The sequence below is a fragment of the Trichechus manatus genome, unplaced genomic scaffold (genome assembly GCF_000243295.1).
Source record: "Trichechus manatus latirostris isolate Lorelei unplaced genomic scaffold, TriManLat1.0 scaffold00099, whole genome shotgun sequence".
In the NCBI taxonomy this organism is placed as follows: Eukaryota; Metazoa; Chordata; class Mammalia; order Sirenia; family Trichechidae; genus Trichechus; species Trichechus manatus.
Genome location: NW_004444035.1, coordinates 4,851,628 through 4,873,730, shown reverse-complemented (window position 1 = coordinate 4,873,730; position 22,103 = coordinate 4,851,628). Strand labels below are relative to the sequence as shown.

Sequence of the window (22,103 nt, the reverse complement as noted above, 5' to 3'; positions counted from 1 at the left end):
AGGGCAGGGAGCATGTTCTGTACTACTTCTGTAATCCACCTGACTCAGGTTGGTACCTGAAAGGGCCGTCACATGTTTGCATGAAGGAACACATACATTCCGTCATCTAAAATCTGGTAAGAACCAGTATTGTCCCTGAAAGAGGGTGGCGGGTGGGTCTCTGAAGATGCCTGAATCCATCATGAAGTATTTACCAAGCAGTTATTTATTTAGCAGCACTGCTTTGCTAAAATCATGTAAAATCATTTCCATAATGGTAAACTGATATTAAGGCAAGAACCTGGAAAGAGAAGTGTCACCATTTCTAAACCACTCAGCTGACCAGAAAAATTTTCATTTCCAAAACTCATGGCCGTACTAATAGTGTGTCTTCAAACTGACCCGTGTGGATCGAGAGCAGGCGCTCCAGAGCCCTAAGCCTGGTCTGAATCCCAGCTCTGCCACTGTCTAGCTACACGACCTTGGTCAAACTATTTACTTTCTTGTGACTGTTTCTTCCTCTGTAAAATGGGGATAAATCTCACAAAATTACTGTGAGGACGGAATGTGTTTATAGGTGAAATGATAAAAACATGCTGGAACTTGCAAAACACTTAGTTTGAGCTGCTATCATCTGCACTGTGATAATTATTATCAGAAATATTTTTCATCATTATCTAGTAATTTAATTGACTGCCTTAAAAAACACACACCGCAAAGAAGCAAAGAGCTGGTGTGTTATGTTCTGTGATAATGTGGTTTCACGTAAGTTTCCTCGTTTTGACAGCAAAATGGAGGCGCTCCACTGGGCTTAATTACAATTCCTTCTCATACTCATTTTAAAGCTTCAAGAAAATGGCTATTTCAACTCTGGGTCTGGTTTTCTACTCAGTGCTTTGAAAGGGTTTACTGAAAACCTCAACTCTACCGAAACGTTCCTGTTGCTTACCTTGCACTAGAGTAACTCTGTGTGAGTACAGTGGAGAGCCACTTGGTTTTCATCGTCTGATACACAAACGCTTCATTGTACAGTAAACAGCAACACACTCTCAGTGATCTAAAGGCACACTGTCGTTGCTCCTTGATTTTCTGTTCTACTTTTAACTCTGCGGTGATTAAGTTTCCTGTCTCCTATGACAAACACCTCTCAATTTACTCCGAGTGTCCAAACAGCTTAGTTTCTATTAAATTTTTAAAAATTTATTTAGTAGTCCTCCAACCGTTAAAATATAGAATTCAAATTTAAATCAACAGTTTTCTGCTTACATTAAATCTTCTTCCATTCACATATGAAAAATCAACAGGTAAAACAGAATTTAAGTTTTTAATTCAGATGAAAAAATCTGAATGGATTATTAAGCTTACTGGCAGAGATGAATAAAAGCTCAGTAACTTTCTCTTCATCCAGGCCAAACAGACCCACTTTTCTCTCTCTTTTTGAAGGCATAACATACAGCACACAATAAAGGGAAATAAAAATGCTTCACCGTTCACTAGATCCCTGGATGATACAAACGGTTTGTACTCCACTACTAACCTAAAGGTTGGAGGTTTGAACCTACCCAGTGGCTCCACAGAAGAAAGGTCTGGTAAACCTAGCCAGCGGCTCCATGGAAGAAAGGCCTGGTGATCTGCTTCCATAAAGATTTCAGCCAAGAAAACCCTATGGAGCAGTTCTGCTCTGTAACACTTGAGGTTGCCATGAGTCAGATCAACTCCACAGCAACGGGTTTGGTTGTTTTGTTGGTTTTTTCACCATTCACTGGGACTCACAGCTTACATGAAAGAATCTCATCTTTTAAATGTATCCTGGGCTGATCTAATTTCTTAAAAGTATGTGCCCTTCCGGGTTTTCTGATATTTGAGTACCCTGTGATCCAAAGAATTACACCAATAGCAGCCACTACTCAGCAAGCTAAGGATTTGCCCCTAGAAGGGTAAGGGCCGCGAATGCTCAAGGAGCCTTAGGTTCTCAAATGCTCCCATTTTACAGATGCAAAGGCTGAAGCCCAGGGAGGGTGAACACCTTGCTCGGGCAGCTCACTGACTCCAAGAGTGATAACCAGGGAATAATTACAGGACACCGAGCTCCTGGGTACAGCTCAGGGTGCCAGCGGCCACAGCTCCACATGTCACCGAGCCAGAGGAGGTGCTCTAACATCCAATTAAATGAATCAGGAAGAGAGTCAGCCCCCCGCTATCTGGCAAACACCCTGAGATTCCTCTGGCAGCAAAAGCAAGGACCGGAGCTTGGCTCCCACGTGTCCCAACTCCCCCGTGGCTACGTCCAAACTAAAGGTCACTGCTTCTCCCAAGGATACTGTCTTCTCTTCTGTTTTTCTCCCAACGATAAACAATTCAACTGACAAGTTCCTCTTTCCCAATAAGCTCCTCTGGGGTGGAAATGAAAAGCTGCTGCAAACCTCTCTTCCTCTACTCTTCCTGGGTCTGCTCCCCGAAACCACATGACTGTGATCCTAGGCCGGAATCTTAACAAACAACACTTAGAACACTTCTGGGTTTCACAGGCTCCTTACAAAAAAGGCTTCACAAGACGTTTGAAAAACAAAAACTGACAAATACTGAGGTGTAGAGAGGTACAGAGGTCCCCCCGGGAGGTGGCAGGTTTTGTTAGTGTCTGTAAAACACTCTCCCATGTGTGGACCACTCAACAGTAATCACTATTTTGATAAGGGCACTTGCTTCCTAATCTATCTGACACGACTCTGCTGGGCTTCAGGCTGCAGCTGCTGAAATACAGGGTGTGCCCTGCACGGTCCTCTTCAGTGGCTGCAATGGGGAGCAGGGTTTTTGTCTTAGTCCCTGCGAAACGGGGCTGACTTTTCCGTTTTCCTGTTCTGATTTGTAAGACAAAGAGTTCTGCAGGTCTGCCAAATTCACTAAGATACTTTACAGCTACTCTCAAAGCTCTCAAATTTCATAAGCCTGACGTGACTTCACAACTACTACTTCTAAAGTACAAGCCAACATAAAAATCCATATTAGAAAAAAAGTTTAACTTGTTAGTCACCCTCATATCCCTGTACGTTTATAATACATCTTTCAGTAAAATTCAAAGACAAAAACTGATCTCTTCACATGTGATGAGGACACATTAAGAATCTATAAATAATAAGCACTTAGTCATTTGTAGAAAACTGAAAAACCAAATGATTAACATTTACAGCAGTGATCCCAGTGCATACTTACATACACATCCTTCTGAATACCTGCTAAGCTGGTTTCTGCACACGTCTCTCCCCAGCTAGCCTTTACAACACTCAGAGAAAAGGACTGCGTCTTCTACCTCTTTTTCTGCCTTCCTTGTGCAGGGTACTGGTCCAGAAAAGACCAAATGCTTGAGTGACACAAGGTGTTCATTTTAGAACCAAAAACCATCTTTCTGCTTTCTGACAGGCCTAATTTTATGTCCCAGTCATTCGTAAATTGCTGAAAGGCAGGGCTGAACTATTTTATTCTTACCAGAACTGGACACACGTCTGATCCTCTGAGGAGACAAGGCTCGGTCAGAATTGAGATTTCTACTTTCGCTTTTTCGCCTCAGAGAGGAGACAGCAGGCCCCACTTTAGCTTTTGGACCAGGTGTTTTCCTCACGCTGGAGGAGTCAGGCTTGGATATACTCCTAGCTGAGGTGGTGGCAGTTTTTGATGCAGGGCCCTGTGGGAAAAAAAAGAGTTAAGACTTTAGTCTAGATCATACTCTCCTTAAACCATTTCCTTGTGGTGTTAGCTATGCAACAGAAACTATTTCTAAGTGGATATGCGAGGTGGGCTTTTAACTTTCATTTGTACTATAAAGACATTAAAACTCATTTATTCTTCAATTCAATGACCTGTTTTTTTCCTCCCCCATCAGTGAAACTTTTCCCCCCCAAGAGCACTAGTGCCACGGGTTAAATTCAAGATAGTTTTCAGTCCTTTCCTACTGGCCCTCTTGGAGGCATCCAATGCTACTGACTCCATCTTTCTTTGGTTTCTCCAACAAAGCACCTCCCTGGTTTTCCTTCTCTGGGTGCTTCTCCTCTGTGCCCTAAAATGCTAGCCTCCCTGAAGTTTCTAAACTTAGCCCTCTTCTCTTTCCTCATCATATATGCTCCCTGGATGATCCTGTCCACCATTTCAACCACCACCTATACACTGACGCATCCAAATCAACACATCCAAGTAAGCACTCTCCCGAGTTCCAGACCCATACTTTTTTTTTTCAATTTTACTGTGTTTTAGGTGAAAGTTTACAGTGCAAATCAGTTTCTCATTCAAAAATTTATACACAAGTTATTTTGTGACATTGGTTGCAATCCCCGCACTGTGTCAGCACTCTCCCCCTTTCCACCGCGGGTTCCCCGTGTCCATTCATCCAGTTTTCCTGTCCCTTCCTGCCTTCTCATCTTTGCTTTTGGGCAGGTGTTGCCCATTTGGTCTGGTATACTTGATTGAACTGGGAAGCAAGTTCCTCTCATGTGTTATAGGCCTGTCCAATCTTTGGCTGAAAGGCGGACTTCGGGAGTAGCTTCAGTTCTGAGTTAGCAGGGTGTCCGGGGGCCACAGTCTCGGGGGTTCCTCCAGTCTCTGTCAGACCAGTAGGTCTGGTCTTTCGTTGTGAATTTGAATTTTGTTCTACATTTTAAACCTGCTCTGTCTGGGACGCTCCAGACCCACACTTTTAACTGCTTTCTGCATCCCCCCGACTCAGCTCGCTTCTGGCACCTCTACTTAACAGCAGTAATAAAAATCTTTTTTTTAATTAACATATATATCCTTCACTCTATGTAAAATATCATTCTAAGTACTTTCCACGTATCAATTCATTTAATCCACATAATAACCACATGAGACTGATACCTTTATTATAACCCATTTCACAGATGAGGAAGTGGTTTCTAAAGCTGAACTATGTTTGCCTACCCATCTCAAAATGTATCTGTTCCCATGGTCACCGTAACACACCTAGGCACTCACGCTGAAAACTGAAGACTATTTCCAGATGCCTGCTTCCTCATCTCCTAAGCCCCTCTTGCTGGGATTCTCTTTTCCATCTGCCTTAATGCAGGTCTGTGTCATTTTTTGCCAGGATTACTGAAACCATTCCTAAGGGTCTTTCTTCTTCCGGTCTCACCAACCTCAATTCACTTTTCACTTCCCCACTACAGCAATCTCTCTAAAGTTCAAATCGGATTGGGTGGCCTCCCTCTGCGTTCTGGATAAAGTCAATTCTTGACAAGGCACAGCAAGCCCTTCTGGATGTGGCAGCCGCCGCCACCCTCTTCAGCACATTCCTTACTCTTCCCGGTTCTGCACCTCTGGCTTCGTCACACTCACCACCTGGAGTCCCCTGAGTCAAGAATATCTCATGTTTCTTCATCCTTGCACACGTTATTCCCTCCACCCAGAAAATGCCCTTCCATGTCGCTCCTGCCCTTCAAGTTCTGGCCAGTGACTAACATGACACGTCCCCTAGAAACCTCCCTTGTCAGCGCCCCCTCCACTGACCTCACCACTTCCCCTTCTGCGGCACAGAGGTCTATGCATACTCCCAACCTGGCACTTAACACACCCTGTTGGTGTACTGTGTCCTATTATCTACTGCACCAGGAACTAGGTTTGTCCAGGGGCTGTGTTCTTCTTCTCTGCACCCCCACAATCAGCACTTTACCTAGTACACAACAGGTATTCAGTAAATGTCTGTATTCCACATACAGGAGTCCCTGGGTGGTGCAAATGGTTACCACGCCCAGCTGCTCACCAAAAGGTTGGAGGTTCAAGTCTATCCAAAGGTGCCTAGGAAGAAAGGCCTAGTGATCTACTCACGAAAAATAAGCCACTGAAAACCCTATGGAGCACAGTTCTACTTTGACACACATGGGGTGGCCATGAGTCAGAACTGACTGACAACAGCCAGTAACTGTTTTTATTCTATATACAGGAAACGGGAGCCTGAACCTTCCTCAAAATACCAATTACAGCACTGTAAGGTACAATGTGGGCATGTTACCAGGAGGGACCTGTCCCTGGGGAAGGACACCATACTTGGTAAAGCAGAAAGTCAGCGAAAAAGAGGAAGACGCTCAATGAGATGGAGTGACACTGTGGTTGCAACAATGGGCTCAAACATAGCAACCACTGCGAGGGTGGCTCAGGACCAGGCAGTGTTTCATTGTACGAAGGGACACGATGAGTCGGAAGCCACTCGATGGCAGCTAACAAACAAAACAAAAAGCTACAAGTTGTATTTTCACTTTACATAAAGAGAAATTGTGTCTCATAGAAACGAAGTAACTTGCCCAAGGTCACCAGAGAATGATGGAGCTGAAATTTGAATCCAAGTCTAACTCCAAGATTCATGCTCTTAACCTCTATGCTACGTATTTCTTGCCAGTACCCTTGTTTGTTTGTTTCATAAGTAATGACCGGATGATTTATAGGAGAGATACGAAAAGCCTCGGACCGACGGCAGGTGAATCCATAAACTACTGTCTTAACTAACTAGGCAAACATCCCAAGAGAACACCTGGAGGTCATGTTTGGACCCCAGAGAGCAATACAGAATTAGCTGACATAAGCAGATGACTGTACACAAACTAACAAAGGTCTTGAGCCCCTACCATCCCAAAGCAAGCTAGATTAACCCCCAGAGTAAACCTTCCTTTTAAAGGAAACAAAACTTCTAATCAACTAATGAAAGAGAATGTTCAGCAAATCAGATTTACTCTGCCTTTCAGAGCTAACATTCCACAAAATTTTAAAACCCTGTGGTGTAGCAGAAAAAGCAAGGATTTGAACCAGTGGATCTGAGTTCGAATCTCAATTCTACTAGTTACCAGCTGTGTGTTTTAAGTAACCTCTCTGAAGCTTTAAAATGTAGATAACAACTACCCTATTGTTACTGGGAAGAGTAAATGACAAAGCTTGTAAAGTACCTGAGCATTATTGGAAAAATTAAGTGGCATGATATATGTAAAGCATCTGAGAAAAGCAGAGCTTCGAACCTGAATGAACCGGTTCAAACCTCTGCTGAGAATTTGTATTTTCACCCCCAGATATACTGAATCAGAATCTACATTTTAACAAAAACCCCCATATCTTATCTATACATAAGAATCGTATCTATACTTAGGAATCACCTTGGGAATCTTGTTAAAAACGTAGATTCTGATTCAGTATATCTGGGTGGCAATGCAAATTCTCAGCAGGAGTTTGAACTGGAATAAACCAGTTTGAAGTCCTCAAGCAAAGTGCTTGGAACAGAGTAGGCACTGAATAAATATCAGTTCCTTCCCTTTTAGATAATTTACCTAACAAACAATCACCAATACAGAGCCTCTGTAATGAGTAACTACATTCAGCCCTTTGTATTAAATTAAAATCAGGTTCCTTCTTCCAAAAAGGAAACTTTCTGAAGGTTCAGATAAACCCTAACCACCAAAGAGCTGTAAGATTATGGTCAGCCTAAGGATTCAGTAAATTCAAGGCCTAATTTAGCCCAAGACTAACAGAACACAGAGAAAATTAACATCCCCCCAGGACTGTCTCATCATAGATTCAGAGCAGATTTGGAGTCTCTGGGTACTGCTGAAGTGATCGACAAACCAGAGTTTGAGTAAAACACACAGCGGATGGTGATTTCAGTCAGCTCTCTACAATAAGCGCAAAGCCTGGAACCTGTTTGTCCCTCGAGAATCCAGTCACCGTCGAGTCGACTCTGACTCCTGGTGACCCCGTATGTGTCAGAGTAGATGTGTGCTTGATATGGTTTTCAAATGCCCCTCAAGAGATACGTGGAAGTGTGCAAGGGGTGAACTAGCAAAATCACAGGCAACGTGTGCTTGAGACATGACCCCTGAGAAGTTTAGACCAGTGAGAAGAAAAAATGTCAGTGCTGAAAATACGGACCAGTCCTCCAGATTTACAATGTACTTCACCTTTAGTTAAGAAAACTAACTGCAAGAGTCCTAAGAAAAGATGAAAAGTGCTTCGTCTGAAAGATGTAGTGGGATGCATTCAACCTGATGATTTTATCATCTGACTTCAATGCCACATTACGAGCCTGAAAAACAGACTTTCATTCTGCGCATGGGAAATATACGGTTAAGACTTTCTCAATGCCCAAATCAGAAAAAAGCTTCAGATTCAAACTTATACAACCAATTTGTACTCAAGACAAATGTCATTTAAAGAAACTATGCTAATCACAACTCCACGCCCTCCACCAGACTGGGTCCAGTACAACTAGATGGTGCCCGGCTACCACGACTGACTGCTCTGACAGGGAACACAACAGAGGGTCCTAGACAGAGCTAGAGAAAAATGTAGAACAAAATTCTAACTCACAAAAAAAGACCAAACTTACTAGCCTGACAAAGACTAGAGAAACCCCAAGAGTATGGCCCCCAGACATAGCTCAGTAATGAAGTCACTCCTGAGTTTCACCCTTCAGTCAAAGATCAGACAGGCCCATAAGACAAAACCAGACTAAAGGGGCACACCAGCCCAGGGGCAGGACCAGAAGGCAGGAGGAGACAGGAAAACTGGTATTAGGGAACCCCAGGTTGATAAGGGGGAGTACTGACATGTCGTAGGGTTGTTAACCAATGTCATAAAACAATATGTGTACTGACTATTCAATGAGAAACTATTTGTTCTATAAACCTTCATTTAAAGTACAATTAAAAAAAAAGTTAAACCAAAAGGAAGGCCAAAGGGCTTTTCGGTTAAAAAATTTTAAGGAACTTTTGTTGTTTTTTTTGGGGTTGGGGGCCGGTTCTCCATTAACGGCTTTCCGGGTTCCTTCAGGGAGGATTAATTTCTTGTTTCGATGCAATTTGTCAACACCAAACGAAGAATGTTGACAAGAGCTACCAGAAGTTATTAGAATTTAATTTAAAACAATACAGGCAAAGCTAGTTTCCTAAATTTGACTTCAAGAGAACTTCCAAAATCTATGTTTTGAAATAATGCATAGTAGTCTAGAAATCACTGTAGTCTATCGTTCTTCCTAACAGAGAAGATGAATTTTTAAAACCAGAACATCTCTAAACTGACCCAGCTCAAACATGTCTTCACGTTTTCCCTAACCTGATCTCCTAAAAATTCCTGGCAATTCCCTCGTGTGTGTGCCCCCACGCACCCTGAACACGCTTCTACAACAGCCTTTTAACTCTGTGCCATAGTCCCCGCGGTACTCCCAGGGGCTGGCAGTCTCATATCTGTCTCCACACCCTGTCACCTCGCTCCACGTCTGGCCCACAGCAGGTGCCCAAGAAAAGCCTGTGTGAGCTGAAAATATGCGACGAAGGTTAGGTTGAGGATAAGTACGTATAGTCCAAAAAGGGCCAGTCAAATGTTTTAAAAACTCTGAAAACTAGTCTCTTCAAGCTGTTGTCAAAACAATACATGTGTAAAGAAAAATCATCTTTTGGGAATTGTAATCAGACTCTGTCATTAAACAGAACTCTTTAATTCCCCCGAATATGTGATAAAAACCAAATCAGTAAACAGAACTCTCTAATTCCCCCAGATATGTGATAAAAACCACACCCACTGCCATCGAGTGGACTCTGACTCACAGTGAACCTACAGGACAGAGTAGAACTGCCCCATCGGGTTTCCAAGGCTGTAAATCTCTACGGAAGCAGGCTGCCACATCTTGTACCTGCGGACCCACGGGTGGTTTCCAACTGCCCACCTTTTGGTTAGCAGTCCAGCAGTTTAACCACTGTGCCACCAAGGCTCCAAATATGTGATACCAAAAAAAAAAAAAAAACCCAAATCCGTTGTCGTGGAGTTGATTCCAACTCACAGCAACACGGCAGGACAGAGTAGAACTGCCCCACAGGGTTCCCAAGGAGCAGCTGGTGGATTCTAACTGCTGACCTTTTGGTTAGCAGCCGAGCTCTTAACCATCGCGCCAGCAGAGCTCCAAATATGTGATAAACAAAAAAAAAACCCAAACTTGTTGCCGTCAAGTCGATTCTGACTCACAGTGACCCTATAGGACAGAGCAGAACTGCCCCATAAAGTTTCCAAGGAGCGATTAGTGGATTCAAACTGCTGACCTTTTTGGTTAGCAGCCACAGCACTTAACCACTACACCACCAGGGTTTCCAAATGTGTGATAGGTACTATGAAAAAGAACATACACAGGCAGTACCTGAGTTACGAACAAGATCTGTTCCTGAGTTTGCCTTTAAGTCCAATTTGTAGGTAAGTCGGGAACAGGTGCATATAGGTCTTATTCAGCCTTACTTTAGTGCAAGAAGAAGGAGCCCTGGTGGCGCAGTTTTTAAAGTGCTCAGCTGCGAACTGAAAGGTCTGCAGTTCGAACTCACGAGCCACTCCATGGGAGAAAGATGTGGCAGTCTGCTCCCGTAAACATTTACAGCCTTGGAAACCCTATGCGGCCGTTCTACTCTGTCTATAGGGTCACTATGAGTCAGAACAGACTTGACAGCAACAGTAGGGGTTGGTTCATCATTTCAAAGTGAGGGCAAACTTACATAACATTAAACGGCAAGGTGAAGTTATCGGTAAGTCTGACGTTTGTAACCCGGGACTTCCTGTACTGCTTTTTCACTATTCATGAATACAATGGATTTTATTTTAGGTACCAGTAATCAATACATTATAGCTGCAAGAGACCCGAGACATCCAACTAGTCCAGTCCTTTCTCCTTTGCACCTCAAAAGGCTACCTGCCCCAAATCCCATTTGCTGGTCAGAGGCAGAATCAAGAACACTGCGAGACAGAGCCCCGCTTCCGGGAACCACCTTCCTCGACAACAAGACACCAGCAGCTATTTTTAAGCAGATACTGTTTATCAGCACTCACTAGCCATTTCTTAAACATGGGCCAGCACGTTTTCAAGTTTATAAGCAATCCCTTTTTTTCAGAAATATAAAATTTAATCAGATTATAATCAGACATGTGACTTCAAATCTATATTAAAATAAAAAGGAACATTGACACTCTATATAAAATACCAAAGTTAAGGATTTTCAATATGCAGCTTATGCATACTGTCACCTAGCAACACTCTAACATGTACTGATGACTGACAAGACCGAGAATTACTGAATAATGTATTAACACCTGCAAACAAATCTGCACCTCTAGTTCTACCATATTCTTAACCGCTAACGAAGACCAATTGCTAATGTATCTCTAAGTGTCCACCACTACTCTCTGCAGCAGGCAAAAAGTTTCACTTACCAAAAAGAAAGAACCATATTCAAAGGTCTCATTCAAAATTTCCCTTTTTAGCTCTTGCTTTTCCATAGGTGTCCCATTTCCTTTTTCACCCTTTTTTTCAGGGCTAATCCGATTGATGTTAGAAACATACGTCATTCCCAAACATGCTTGGTTCTCCACTGTAACAGGGAGCATGCCTTTGATCTTCTGGAAAAACGCAGCCACGGACCCGGTCTCACATGCTGAATTAGAAGAACTTTCTTTGTCAACATCTTCCTGATTCGATTTCACGGCAGGTGTTGTTCTTGGAGGCTTGCGTGAAGCATTTTTAGAATGAGTTGTAACACGCACAGTCTGGCTAGTAATGAGTTTATTAAATTGCTGCTTATGTGTCTTGTTAATTAGGATTTCTGCTTTTGTGTCTGCATTCAAGTCGGATCTTGGCGTTTTGCTCACAGCTGTCACCTGTCTTGAGGAAGACACTGATGAGGGGGATGGCGCACTGACCAGCTGCGGTCTGGGTGTGACCTTTGATAAAGCCGGGTCTTTGGACTGCAACACTGGTCTAGAAATAACTTTGGCTTTGACATTCTTGAAGTTTGGTCTTGGGTAACTTATAATTTCAGTTTTTCTAACTTTGCTGCCTATAGGGGTGTTAGTTTTGGTTGCTGATTTTCCTAGGCTGGTTTTAGACGTATTCATAGGTGTTTCCTTCAAGCTGAGTAAATTTCTACGCTCTCGGTTACTCCTCTCCACTTCACGACACTGCTCTGTTGCTTCCACAGGTGAAATAGAAAAGGTTGCATTCGTAGGTTCTAGGACTGGCGTTGACATGCAAACTGTGTTACTTGCGCTACTGAACATATCATTTGCGGTCCAGGACAGTTCAAATGATGAAGCCATCTTTTGTCCCGGTGGGCTACTTAGTGTCAATTCTAAGGTACCATTTTGGGTTCCCAAATCCTTTTCATTGGAAGCAATTTGTGTATCTTCAATCACAGCGCCTTTATGCTCCGGGTTCAGCACTTGGACTTTACTTTTATCAAAAGCTGGCACTGGTAAAGGGCATTCATCATCTATAAGACAATTGGACACTGTTTCTCTTAGATTTTGGCCCATTTCCTTTTGCCCATATGAGCTCTGTGAATGTGTCTCACTATTTGGTTCATCTTTAGATAAACAAAAGAACTCTTGTAATACAGACCCACTGGGAACATCCATGCCATCAGAAACTGGTGTTAGAGCTTGTATCTCTTGTTCTCCAACTCGTCTTTGCTGTGACCCATCTGTGTACCCACTGGTGACCCTTCCTGAAGAATACTGACACTGATTTCCAATATCTGGAACAACAACATCAGTTTGCATCACCCCATCAGGAAATACTGTGTATGTTGTATCTTGGACCTCTAATGATGCTGCGAGGGAGTTTTCAAGGCTCTCTCTATCATAACTCTTCTCTCTCACATGCATCTTGTCAGAATGGGAAGATGTTAGAGCAGAGCAGGATAAAGATGTATCTTCATCTCTCGTGCCGGCTGGCTGCAGACTTCCAGTGGTATGAAAAGACGGACTCTTATCAATGGCGTGATGCGTTGTAAAGATGGAGTTAACTTTATCCTCTTTGAAGTCAAATGTCTGGTTTAGCTCCAAGGCAGTAGGGTGGACTGTACAGTTCAAATCAGCGTTAGGCTTCCACATAAAAGGCAGTGTTGTTGGCTCTACACTCTGGTCCTGAACGTCTCCTAGGGGATGACAAGTGTGATGCAGGTACTCGGGCTCCTCTGTGTTTAAAATACAAGCAGAAGGCTGACACATGAAATCTTTGTGCGTATCTAACATCCCCTTACTAATGAAATCACTTGAAGACTTTTGGTGATCAAGTACTTTAACACACTGATGGTTTAAAGAAATATTTTCACCACTGTCCACAGCAGGGTTGTTGGTTTCATAATCAACCACCATGTAATCTGGTTTGGCAAGATTCCAGTTCACATCACTAGTTGAAGAATTTTGAGTAGGTGGTGATTTGGGGTTGTATGGATACATATTTCCATTTTTATCACGGATAAATAAGGATTGTGATTCATTTTCTGTCTTGCCATCTGAATTATCATCGTTCATCCTGAATATTAACTTCAAACAGCTGCCATTTTACTTCTTCTTCAAGTTCTTTCAAATGAGAGGGAGGGAAAAACTGCTTCCTGAGTTTTTCAGCACAGTTAAAGGTTTTTTAGTCTAAGATATCCATCAATGTAGCTTTTACTTTGAAGTTGAAATGATTTAGTTGTTCCCTGTAAAAAACAAAACATTTAACTCAAGTAAATATTAGGAAAATTAACAGGTCTCCCCTTTATTAATTTCAATCACTTTACTTTCACATTGATAACCTAAACTACTGGGTAATTAAGATACCAGTAGCTCTTTCACTGGGGGAACAGAGCAGAATGGAACAGAGACACACTGCCAAAAGTGCTCCATGACTAGCTTCACAGCTGAGATGCTTGCTTCCCACTCTCCAGCACTTGGCAACAGGTCTTCCTTCTTGCACGCTGACAAAGTGACCATTTTGTCTTCATTTGCCAACGACAGTCCTCACTTACGCCTGTTGTTGCCGAATTACTAACAGTGCCCCTTTCGCTCTCAGAAGGGTCCCCTATTGTTTCTGTGGTGAATGATGACCGGACAGAACAGGCAGGCCGAGAACAAGAGCTAAGATCACACAACAAAGACTTAAGGCATTAGCCCTGCTCCTCCTGTATCATCTATCTTAAACACATGCCACTCACAGATGGGGGGGAAAAAGGCTTTTGACTCTTAAAAGTTAAAACGATACTCTGATGGCAGTTTTTCAAAAGGTTAAACAGAGTTACCATATGACCCAGCAATTCCACTTCTAAATATCTACCCAAGAGAAATGAAAACATATGTCAACCTAAAAACCTGTACATAAATGTACATTATTTGTAATAGCAACATTATTTGTAACAGCCAAAAAGTGAAAACAATGTAAAGGTCCATCAGCTGGTGAATGGACAAGCAAAATGTTGTATATCCATAGAAGGAATGAAGTACTGACATTTGCTATAACATGGATGAACCGTGAAAACATTATACTAAGTGAAATAATCTTGTCACAAAAGACTATCTACTGTATGATACCATTCATATGACATGTCCAGAAAAGTTAAATCTATAGAAGGAGAAAGTTGATTAGTGGTTGCCTAGGGTTAGAAGTCCCTGAGTGGTGCAGATAGTTAAGTGCATAGCTACTAACCAAAAGATTGGCAGTTCAAATCCACCCACAGGCGCCTGCCTCAATCTGCTTCTGAAAGATCACAGCCATGAAAACCCTATGGAGTGCAGTTCTACTCTGAAACACATGGGGTCGCCATGAGTCACAACTCAAGAGCAACTTTTCTGTGGGGGGAAGGCTGGGGAAGGGCTAGGGTGTAGGCATGGGAAGTGAATGTTAATTGGTACAGGTATTCTTTTGAAGTCGATGAAAATATAAATTGGAAGGTTAGATTTAGGTGATGGTTTTGCAATGCTGCAAATATATTAATTCATGACCGTTGGGATAGATGGCTGCCCACCAACATTTTCTGCCTCTCAGGTTTATTGGGAAGCTGCTGTACCACTGACAGTGCATGCCGCCACAAGGCAGGGGCCTTTATGACTGTTTGAAACTGAAACAAAGGGGTATCTGCCGCAAATTATGTTTCTACCGGATATTGTATGAGGTGTGTGCACTTTTGACAGGAAAACTAAAAACGCTGAAAATTTTTATTTGGCACACATATATATACCAATGGACTCTGGGGGGGACTCTAGGGTAGAATTAGTGGGACAACATATGTCTCAAAGGGCAGCCTGTCTCAAAGGGCAGGCTTGTGGGAAGGGGCAAGGAAAAAAAAAAACCATAACTACCTATCAAAAATTTAAACACAGTCAATGATTCAGTATGCTTCCATTAATGAAAACACATAGTATCAATAAAAATTCAAAGCAGAAAAAACTGGGTCTTGAAAAGGTTAAAAAAACAATGAATTACACACTTAAAAAAATTTTTTTTAAACATGAAAGCTTTCAAATCCAAGGGTTTGTGCAAATAACTTACATTATGATTTTGGGCAAACGGAAGTCCTTAAGAAAGGTTCAACGATCGAGCCAGGACTGCAAATAAATCATACAGCGATCTGTTCATTTGAACTGGCCTTCTAATCCTAGTACTTAATGTCAATCAGACATTACAGTTCTGTTATGAAGAAATAAAATATCCATGAGGAAAAAAAATGGCACTGTGACCTACAAATTTCAGAATCAAGAGTAGATCTCATTTTTTTATTTCATAATCTTTACCCTGTATTCAAACATCTGTGACCTGAACACAACCAGAAGAACAGAACTATGAAGAACTAAAGGATCAGTATCTTCACAACAGTCCTCTGTGTGTTTCTGGCCCTGAATCCTGAAACCAGCCTTTACTGGGGGAAGCAAGAAAGACGGCAATGTTTATCTTCACAGTGTGCTCGCCCACCCCCGCCCACACACACACTCAGAAAGAGATTCTGAATCCTAAAATAAGAGCTGTATGATTTTTATACCGCTGGACAGTGTAAATGAGTCAACTTTTTTTTTTTAAACCATACAGCTCTTTCATTCATAAAGGAGCCACTGAAGGAATAGTTTATTGGCTAGCACATTAAAAGCTTTTATGAAACATAAATTAATATTTTTAATCTTTTAGTATAAAATATGTTCAAGCTAAATGTTTAAATCAAGAAGTAGCTTTATTCATTTTTAAGCGTATGTGTGTGGGGTATAATTTCTGTTTAAACACCTTTCTGTTTCTATGAAGACCATTACTCACTTAAGATAATCTAGTATAAACAAATACGAGCAAAGAACAAACTCGTTGCCATCAAGTCGATTCAGAGTCCTAGCAGCCCCCCGTGTTACAGAGTAGGGTTTTCCTGGCTGTAATCTTTACAAAGGCAGATTCCATGCCAGGCCTTTATTCCTTGGCAGCACTGGGTGGGTTCAAACTGCCAACCTTTAAGTTAGCAGTCAAGCACAAACCATTTCCGCCCCCCAGGGGCCCTAAATATGAACAAAGAGCACTGCAAATATAAGCACTGAACATAAATCATATAAATTATTTGTCTTTATAAATAGTCCTCAGATGCAACTGATGCAGCTTTACTACTTAAGCTCCCTCTTCCAAAGCACATAAAAGATGATTTAAAAAAAAAACTGAATAAAGTGAATGGTTCATACATCAAAGCATTTCAAGTTATTTTTCAAATCAATGTACAACACGTTTCTTTGGAGAACTTATACCACCAGCTCCATGTCATAGGGTGTTTAGGTTGTTTCCAGTCTCCTTAACCAAAATAAAATAAATACCTTTGCAATCTTTGACTATCTCTGAGTACTCCCCTAGCAAAAACTTTCTGAAAATAGAATAATACTAGGTATGAAAATTTGAGGCTCTTGATATAGTTCGATAAATCGTTAAACGCAAAAAAGGGCAAGGCAGGATTCTTTATACTGTATCTATTCGTGCATTTATTTAACAGATACATGACCTGAGTTTTGCTCTTACAGTTGTGTATTTTGTTTAACATTGTCTCATGAGCTCTTTTTCATGTAACATAAAAACATTTCTCAGGGTTGTGAAATTCCATGAATGTTACAGTTAAATATTTTAGATCTACAACAAGTCAGTGATTTACAGAGTAACAGGAGAACAAAGAAGCCGGCAAGCTTTCAACGTTCACCAAGTACACTTGGGTTTCTGATTTCTTTAATTCACAGAAACAAAGAATTTCCAGACCTGGGGAGCAAACTATCAAAAATACCACAAAAAATGTATTCAGAAGAAATACTTAAGCAGAGTTCTGATACAAAATTGAGTTATGGAAGTTTTTTTCTACCTTTATAGGTAAGAATAAAGAATTAGTGGGTATAGAGATGTGGGTATCAAAGAGGTTCTGCAGTTAAGTTTATCATTATCAGTTCACCATTCACCAAAGAAAACAACAGCTTTAAGTCACTATCACCATGAAGATAAAGTGGTGGACAGAAAAAGTTGGCCACTCTTCCCTCAGAAATTATGTTAAAAATGTTAATGTTAAAAGTTGGCCATTTTGTCTTACGGAAATTTCATTCCTCTCCTACTTAAAAACAGAACCTAAATTTCCACCACCGTAGACACGTATTCTTGGACTTGGTCTCACCTGGCGCATAAAGTAATGTTCTTCTAGTGTTATAGCTGCAATATAATTTGTAAAACTGTCAATATGTTCTGGTTTTATTAAAGCAAAAAGTAGAGAATTAAAAACAAACAAACAAAAGAAACAGAAATAAAAACTTGGAACAAATCCTCGCCCGAAGGGGTAATTTCTCAAGCTGTCCTTCAGTAGCACTATCTGCCAAGACCAAGTAGAAGGATCAAGTTTCTTTTGCAGGAGAGCCATTTGGGAAAACAGGGAGATCCTTTTCAGAGAACATTCTACACTAGAGAGAACAAATCCTCCATTTATTAAGGTTTGGGAATATGACTAGGGTAGTTCCTACTAAATGAAGAGATTATCAAAATGTAAATTTCTATAATGATTAGTAAGTTGAAAAATTGGCAAATATGAAATGGAAAATATAGTCATATGGTCATATAAAGAACTACTAGTACAAGCTTTGAGCTGTATAGTTGAAAAAGCTTTATTACTTTGAGATCTTTGGAAAAAAATACTTTCTAAATTGTAGCTTAAGAATGCTTATTTATTTCTCAAAGATAAAAGTTCCATTATTTCTTACAGTGAATAAAAATTATATTATTTAAAATCATCATCATATATAATTGTATTCATTATCATATTAAAGCTGGAAGAAAATGTGGAGAACCAACTCCAACTTCATTTTACAAACAAGGAAACAAACTGAGAAATAACAGCATGACTTGGCCAAAGTCGTTATTAGTAGCAGCTTACTACTGGGTATACAACCGCTGTGTGTCTTCTTCCATTAACTGAACTATAAATTCAGCAGCGGTAGGAACCAGGACTTCTACATCTTCCTATTACTTGTACGGTCTAGCCCAGTATTTGTACTTAATATACCGAAACCTGCTATACCAAAGGATAATTATGAAATAAAGAATATGTTTGTATAAGTCACACATGAAAACGAATTTCATTCTTTTTTAGCCATACAGAACTTTAATTTTACTCCTTTTTACGTCAATATATGACAAGCCAGTCTTTTAAGAAGAGAATGCAAATACAGTTATAACTTACGGTTTCCAAATCACATAATCACGTCAGTCTGCTCAAAAGTTTTTAAGAATTCACAAATCACAACAGAAGAAGTAATTCACTCAGCTATCTCGGTTTTAAACTCCAAAATATCACCTCATCTCCAACTTGCTTTAAAACAAACAAGAGAGATTTGCACAGTATCTAGGCACATTCGGGGTTTCCTGCCTACAGTTTGCAATCCAGCTCATTATTTTTTAGTTGGAATGCTGGCCTTGTGAATGATACAGGCTGCTTTAAACCTAAGACAATGGAGTCTTTTGACCTCAGTGGGAAACCCAGCTCCTGGCAGCTTTGTCCACAGGTGAGTGGCTCCTTCTACAGAAGGAGTAGTGCATATGTAAACCAATCATTTCTTTTATAAGGATCAGCACAAAGCTGGTTCCTATGAGGCAGAGGTTAAAGATGTCCCAAATGTCCAACTCTTCCAAGCTGCTGTACCACTCCGTCCGTCATCTCTAACATCAACTACTCCCTCTCTCCTCAGTATTCTTCCTCCCATCTTCCGGTTCCCTAATTTGCTGTGAAGTCTCACAGAACTCACAGACCGTATAAAGGTAATGGCTCACGTGGTTATGGAGGCTGGCAAGTCCCAAATTTGTGGGTCAAGCATAAGCTTCTGGCCCTCAGTCTCTGCCCAAAGACCCTCAGCTTTCTTGCTCCAGGGGTCCAGAAATCCACTGCGCTGTCTCCTGTGGGTCTCTCCTTCCTTGGTGGTGGTAGGCTCTTCTCTCTGCTCTGGGATTGTCTCTCTTTTAAGGCAAAACTGACCAATCCCCTTGGTGGGCCACAATTACCTTATCTGCACAGCCCTGCCCAATCATCTGGGTGGGAGTTACAAGATCACAGCGAGAAAGGCCATACTAAGTGATTCATCACACCTCAATATGTCTGCAGCTTCAAGAAAACAAAGCTGAGCTGCACATCTAAAACAAAGCCATCTGGGCTGGCACAAGCACAGGCTTTCAGCAGGCAATCTCCTTGTACAGGCCCCTCATCTAGACTTTGACCTCTCCTTGGCATGTGTGTGCAGGCAGCAAAGACCTAGTCGAGAGGCCTGGTCGGCAGACACAGTCGAGGCAAACGTGACTAAAGGGAAGACAGTCTTTACAGGCCCTTTGTGACACTGGCAGACAAAATAATATTTATTGCTTAAAAAAGCAAGGCATATGGTTTCTCTGTGTCCTACAGAAAACTACATGGCTTCTAGCTTTAAACTGTTAATCACCGGTCTGGTCCCTGAGTGGCAAAAATGATTTGTGCTGATGGCACAGTGGATAAGAGCTTGGCTGCTAACCGAAAGGTTACCAGTTTGAATCTACCAGCCGCTCCTTGGAAACCCTAAGGGGCAGTTCTACTCTGTCCTATAGGGTTGCTATGAGTCGGAATTGACTCGGCAGCAACAGCTTTTTTAGGTAGTCAAAAGGGTGCCAGTTCAAAGCCACTCAGCAGCACCCCGGAAGAACTGCCTGGTGATCTGCTTCCCCAAGGTGAAAGTCAAGAATACTCTATGCAGCTCAGTTCTACCCTATAACACACAGGGTGGCCAGAAGTCAGAATCGACTTGATCACAACACGTTTGGGTTTTTTTGGTTAGGCAATGCTACCAGGTTAATTCCCCCAAATTCCATTCTCCCTTCAATGTCAAGGAGAGAGTAGTGAATAAGGTCAGCTGGACTCCACGTGATTTTTCCAAAGGCCTGAGAGTCACGTCAGTCTTCTTAAAACATACATACACCAACACAAGGAAGGGTGTCCAATTAGCACCTGATTGGATAACTAAATATTAGGGATCAAGCTTCCCCACAGGCAGGTTTCTTAGAGCGAAGTAATCCCAGAGAAAGAAGCAACGGAAGAAGCCACCCTGGCAGAGAACTGGAAATGCCTGCTCGTAACAGAGTATGTCCCTAGGGAGGGCCACGATGGCCTTTGGATACACTAAAACCTCTTCTAGAAATTATGTTTTAGGAACATAACTTTTCCAAGCATAATTATTTCAGGGTTTGGAGATCGGTTTTCTTTTAAAATGGGAGTGAGGAGAGGTTGGGGGGGGGAGTGCTGCGATCATCACCTAAGCCCTCTTCAGACCCTTGGTGCTGAACTCACACGACCTTCAAGGCTTTGCAGTGACACATCCTTTGCAGCGAAGTAGCCCAGACTGTGGCTGCAGAGAGAATCACAACCCCTCAAAGAAAAACCAAACCCATTGCCATCGAGTCGATTTAAACTCATAGTAACCTTCAAAATGCCTCAGTCTCAGAGAAACCAAGGAAGACACTGGTTAAGACAGTCACTAAAACTTAATTCTGGTCCTTTAACTCAGTCTTCAGAATGTCAGCTACAGATAGCAAAGATTCTTTTTTTTGGGGGGGAGGGGTCTGTTTTATTCATCACATACCCCCAACACCCAGAAGCATACAAACAGTGGGTTCCTAACAAATATTTGTATAAATTTGATTTTGAATTTTTACTCCTTTGTATTTTAACACATTTGGACATTAACTTGTAAGGGAATTCAATCCTAAAATTAATTTTCTCCAGGGAACTTGATAATGGCAGAGGGTTTATATTCAAATTTAGGGCACCTCTATTCAGATGCTAACCAAAAGGTCAGCAGTTCGAATCCACCAGCCGCTCTCTGGAAACCCTATGGGGAAGTTCTACTCTGCCCTATAGGGTCGCTATGAGTCGGAATCAACTTGACGGCAACGAGTTTGGTTTGGTTTTGGTTTTCTATGTCACTGACAAGGAGCCCTGGTGGTGCAGTGGTTAAGCGCTTGGTTGCTAACCAAAAGGTTGGTGGTTCGAACCCGACAGCCACTCCACAGGAAAAAGATGTGGCAGTCTGCTTCTATAAAGGTAACAGCCTTGGAAACCCTATGGGCAGTTCTACTCTGTCCCATAGATTCACTATGTGTTGCAATCAACTCAACGACAACGGGTTTGGTTTTGGATGTCACTGACATCTTAACTCTGTCACTGGATCTCATGGCACAAGTTCTAATGGGCTCTGTGGGACAACACGGATGTACATAATTTGAGGCTGGAAAGAGAAAAATAACTAAGTCCTGGGCACAATGGTGGTCTTGGAATTGATAAATGTACCTGTCAAAGCCACCTGGGACAAAATCTCAACTACTCGTCAGAGGTGGCAGAAGAATACCCAGAGGAACACTGGCTTCTCTGGGGAGCGAGCCTCTGAAGGTGTGGACAAAGCTCAGGCTAACCATGGGCTAAGTGTAAACAGTAAGGGCAGTAAGTTAGGAGAACAGGAACTGGGGATGTGGAGGCAAACGTTTCTTACCCATTCCTGATGTTTCCTTTCATGTAGGAGTTCAAACTGCATAACTCTCTTGGCCTTAACCTGACCCTTTAATTTCATCCTGCCCAAAGGAAGTGAAGTAACATATCTGACTAGAAAGGCTGGGGAGAAAAAACCGGGTTATCCTAGCGGGGATGCTCCTACTGTCTTCTTGGGGGTGAGCCAGCCCATGCAGAGTACCAGGGCCACTCCACGCCTCCCAGGGCTCCCTGTGGTGACTGGGAGGACCTAACCCTGGGGTCTGACATCAGGGAGCCCACTCACCCCTCACACTAGGCTACATC

At 41.9% G+C, this 22,103-nt stretch overlaps 1 protein-coding gene across 1 annotated transcript in view; it reads right to left on the bottom strand.

Annotated features, from left to right (window-relative positions):
• Positions 1-22,103, bottom strand: part of MTUS1 (microtubule associated scaffold protein 1) — a 121,962-nt gene that overhangs the window by 94,886 nt on the left and 4,973 nt on the right. Inside the window, exons 2-3 of the mRNA XM_023737224.1 lie at positions 11,206-13,475; positions 3,463-3,658 (exon numbers count right to left, since the gene is read on the bottom strand). Of these exons, the coding sequence (XP_023592992.1) occupies positions 3,463-3,658; positions 11,206-13,305 (2,296 nt within the window). The 5' untranslated portion in view covers positions 13,306-13,475. The remainder of the gene's footprint in view (positions 1-3,462; positions 3,659-11,205; positions 13,476-22,103) is intronic.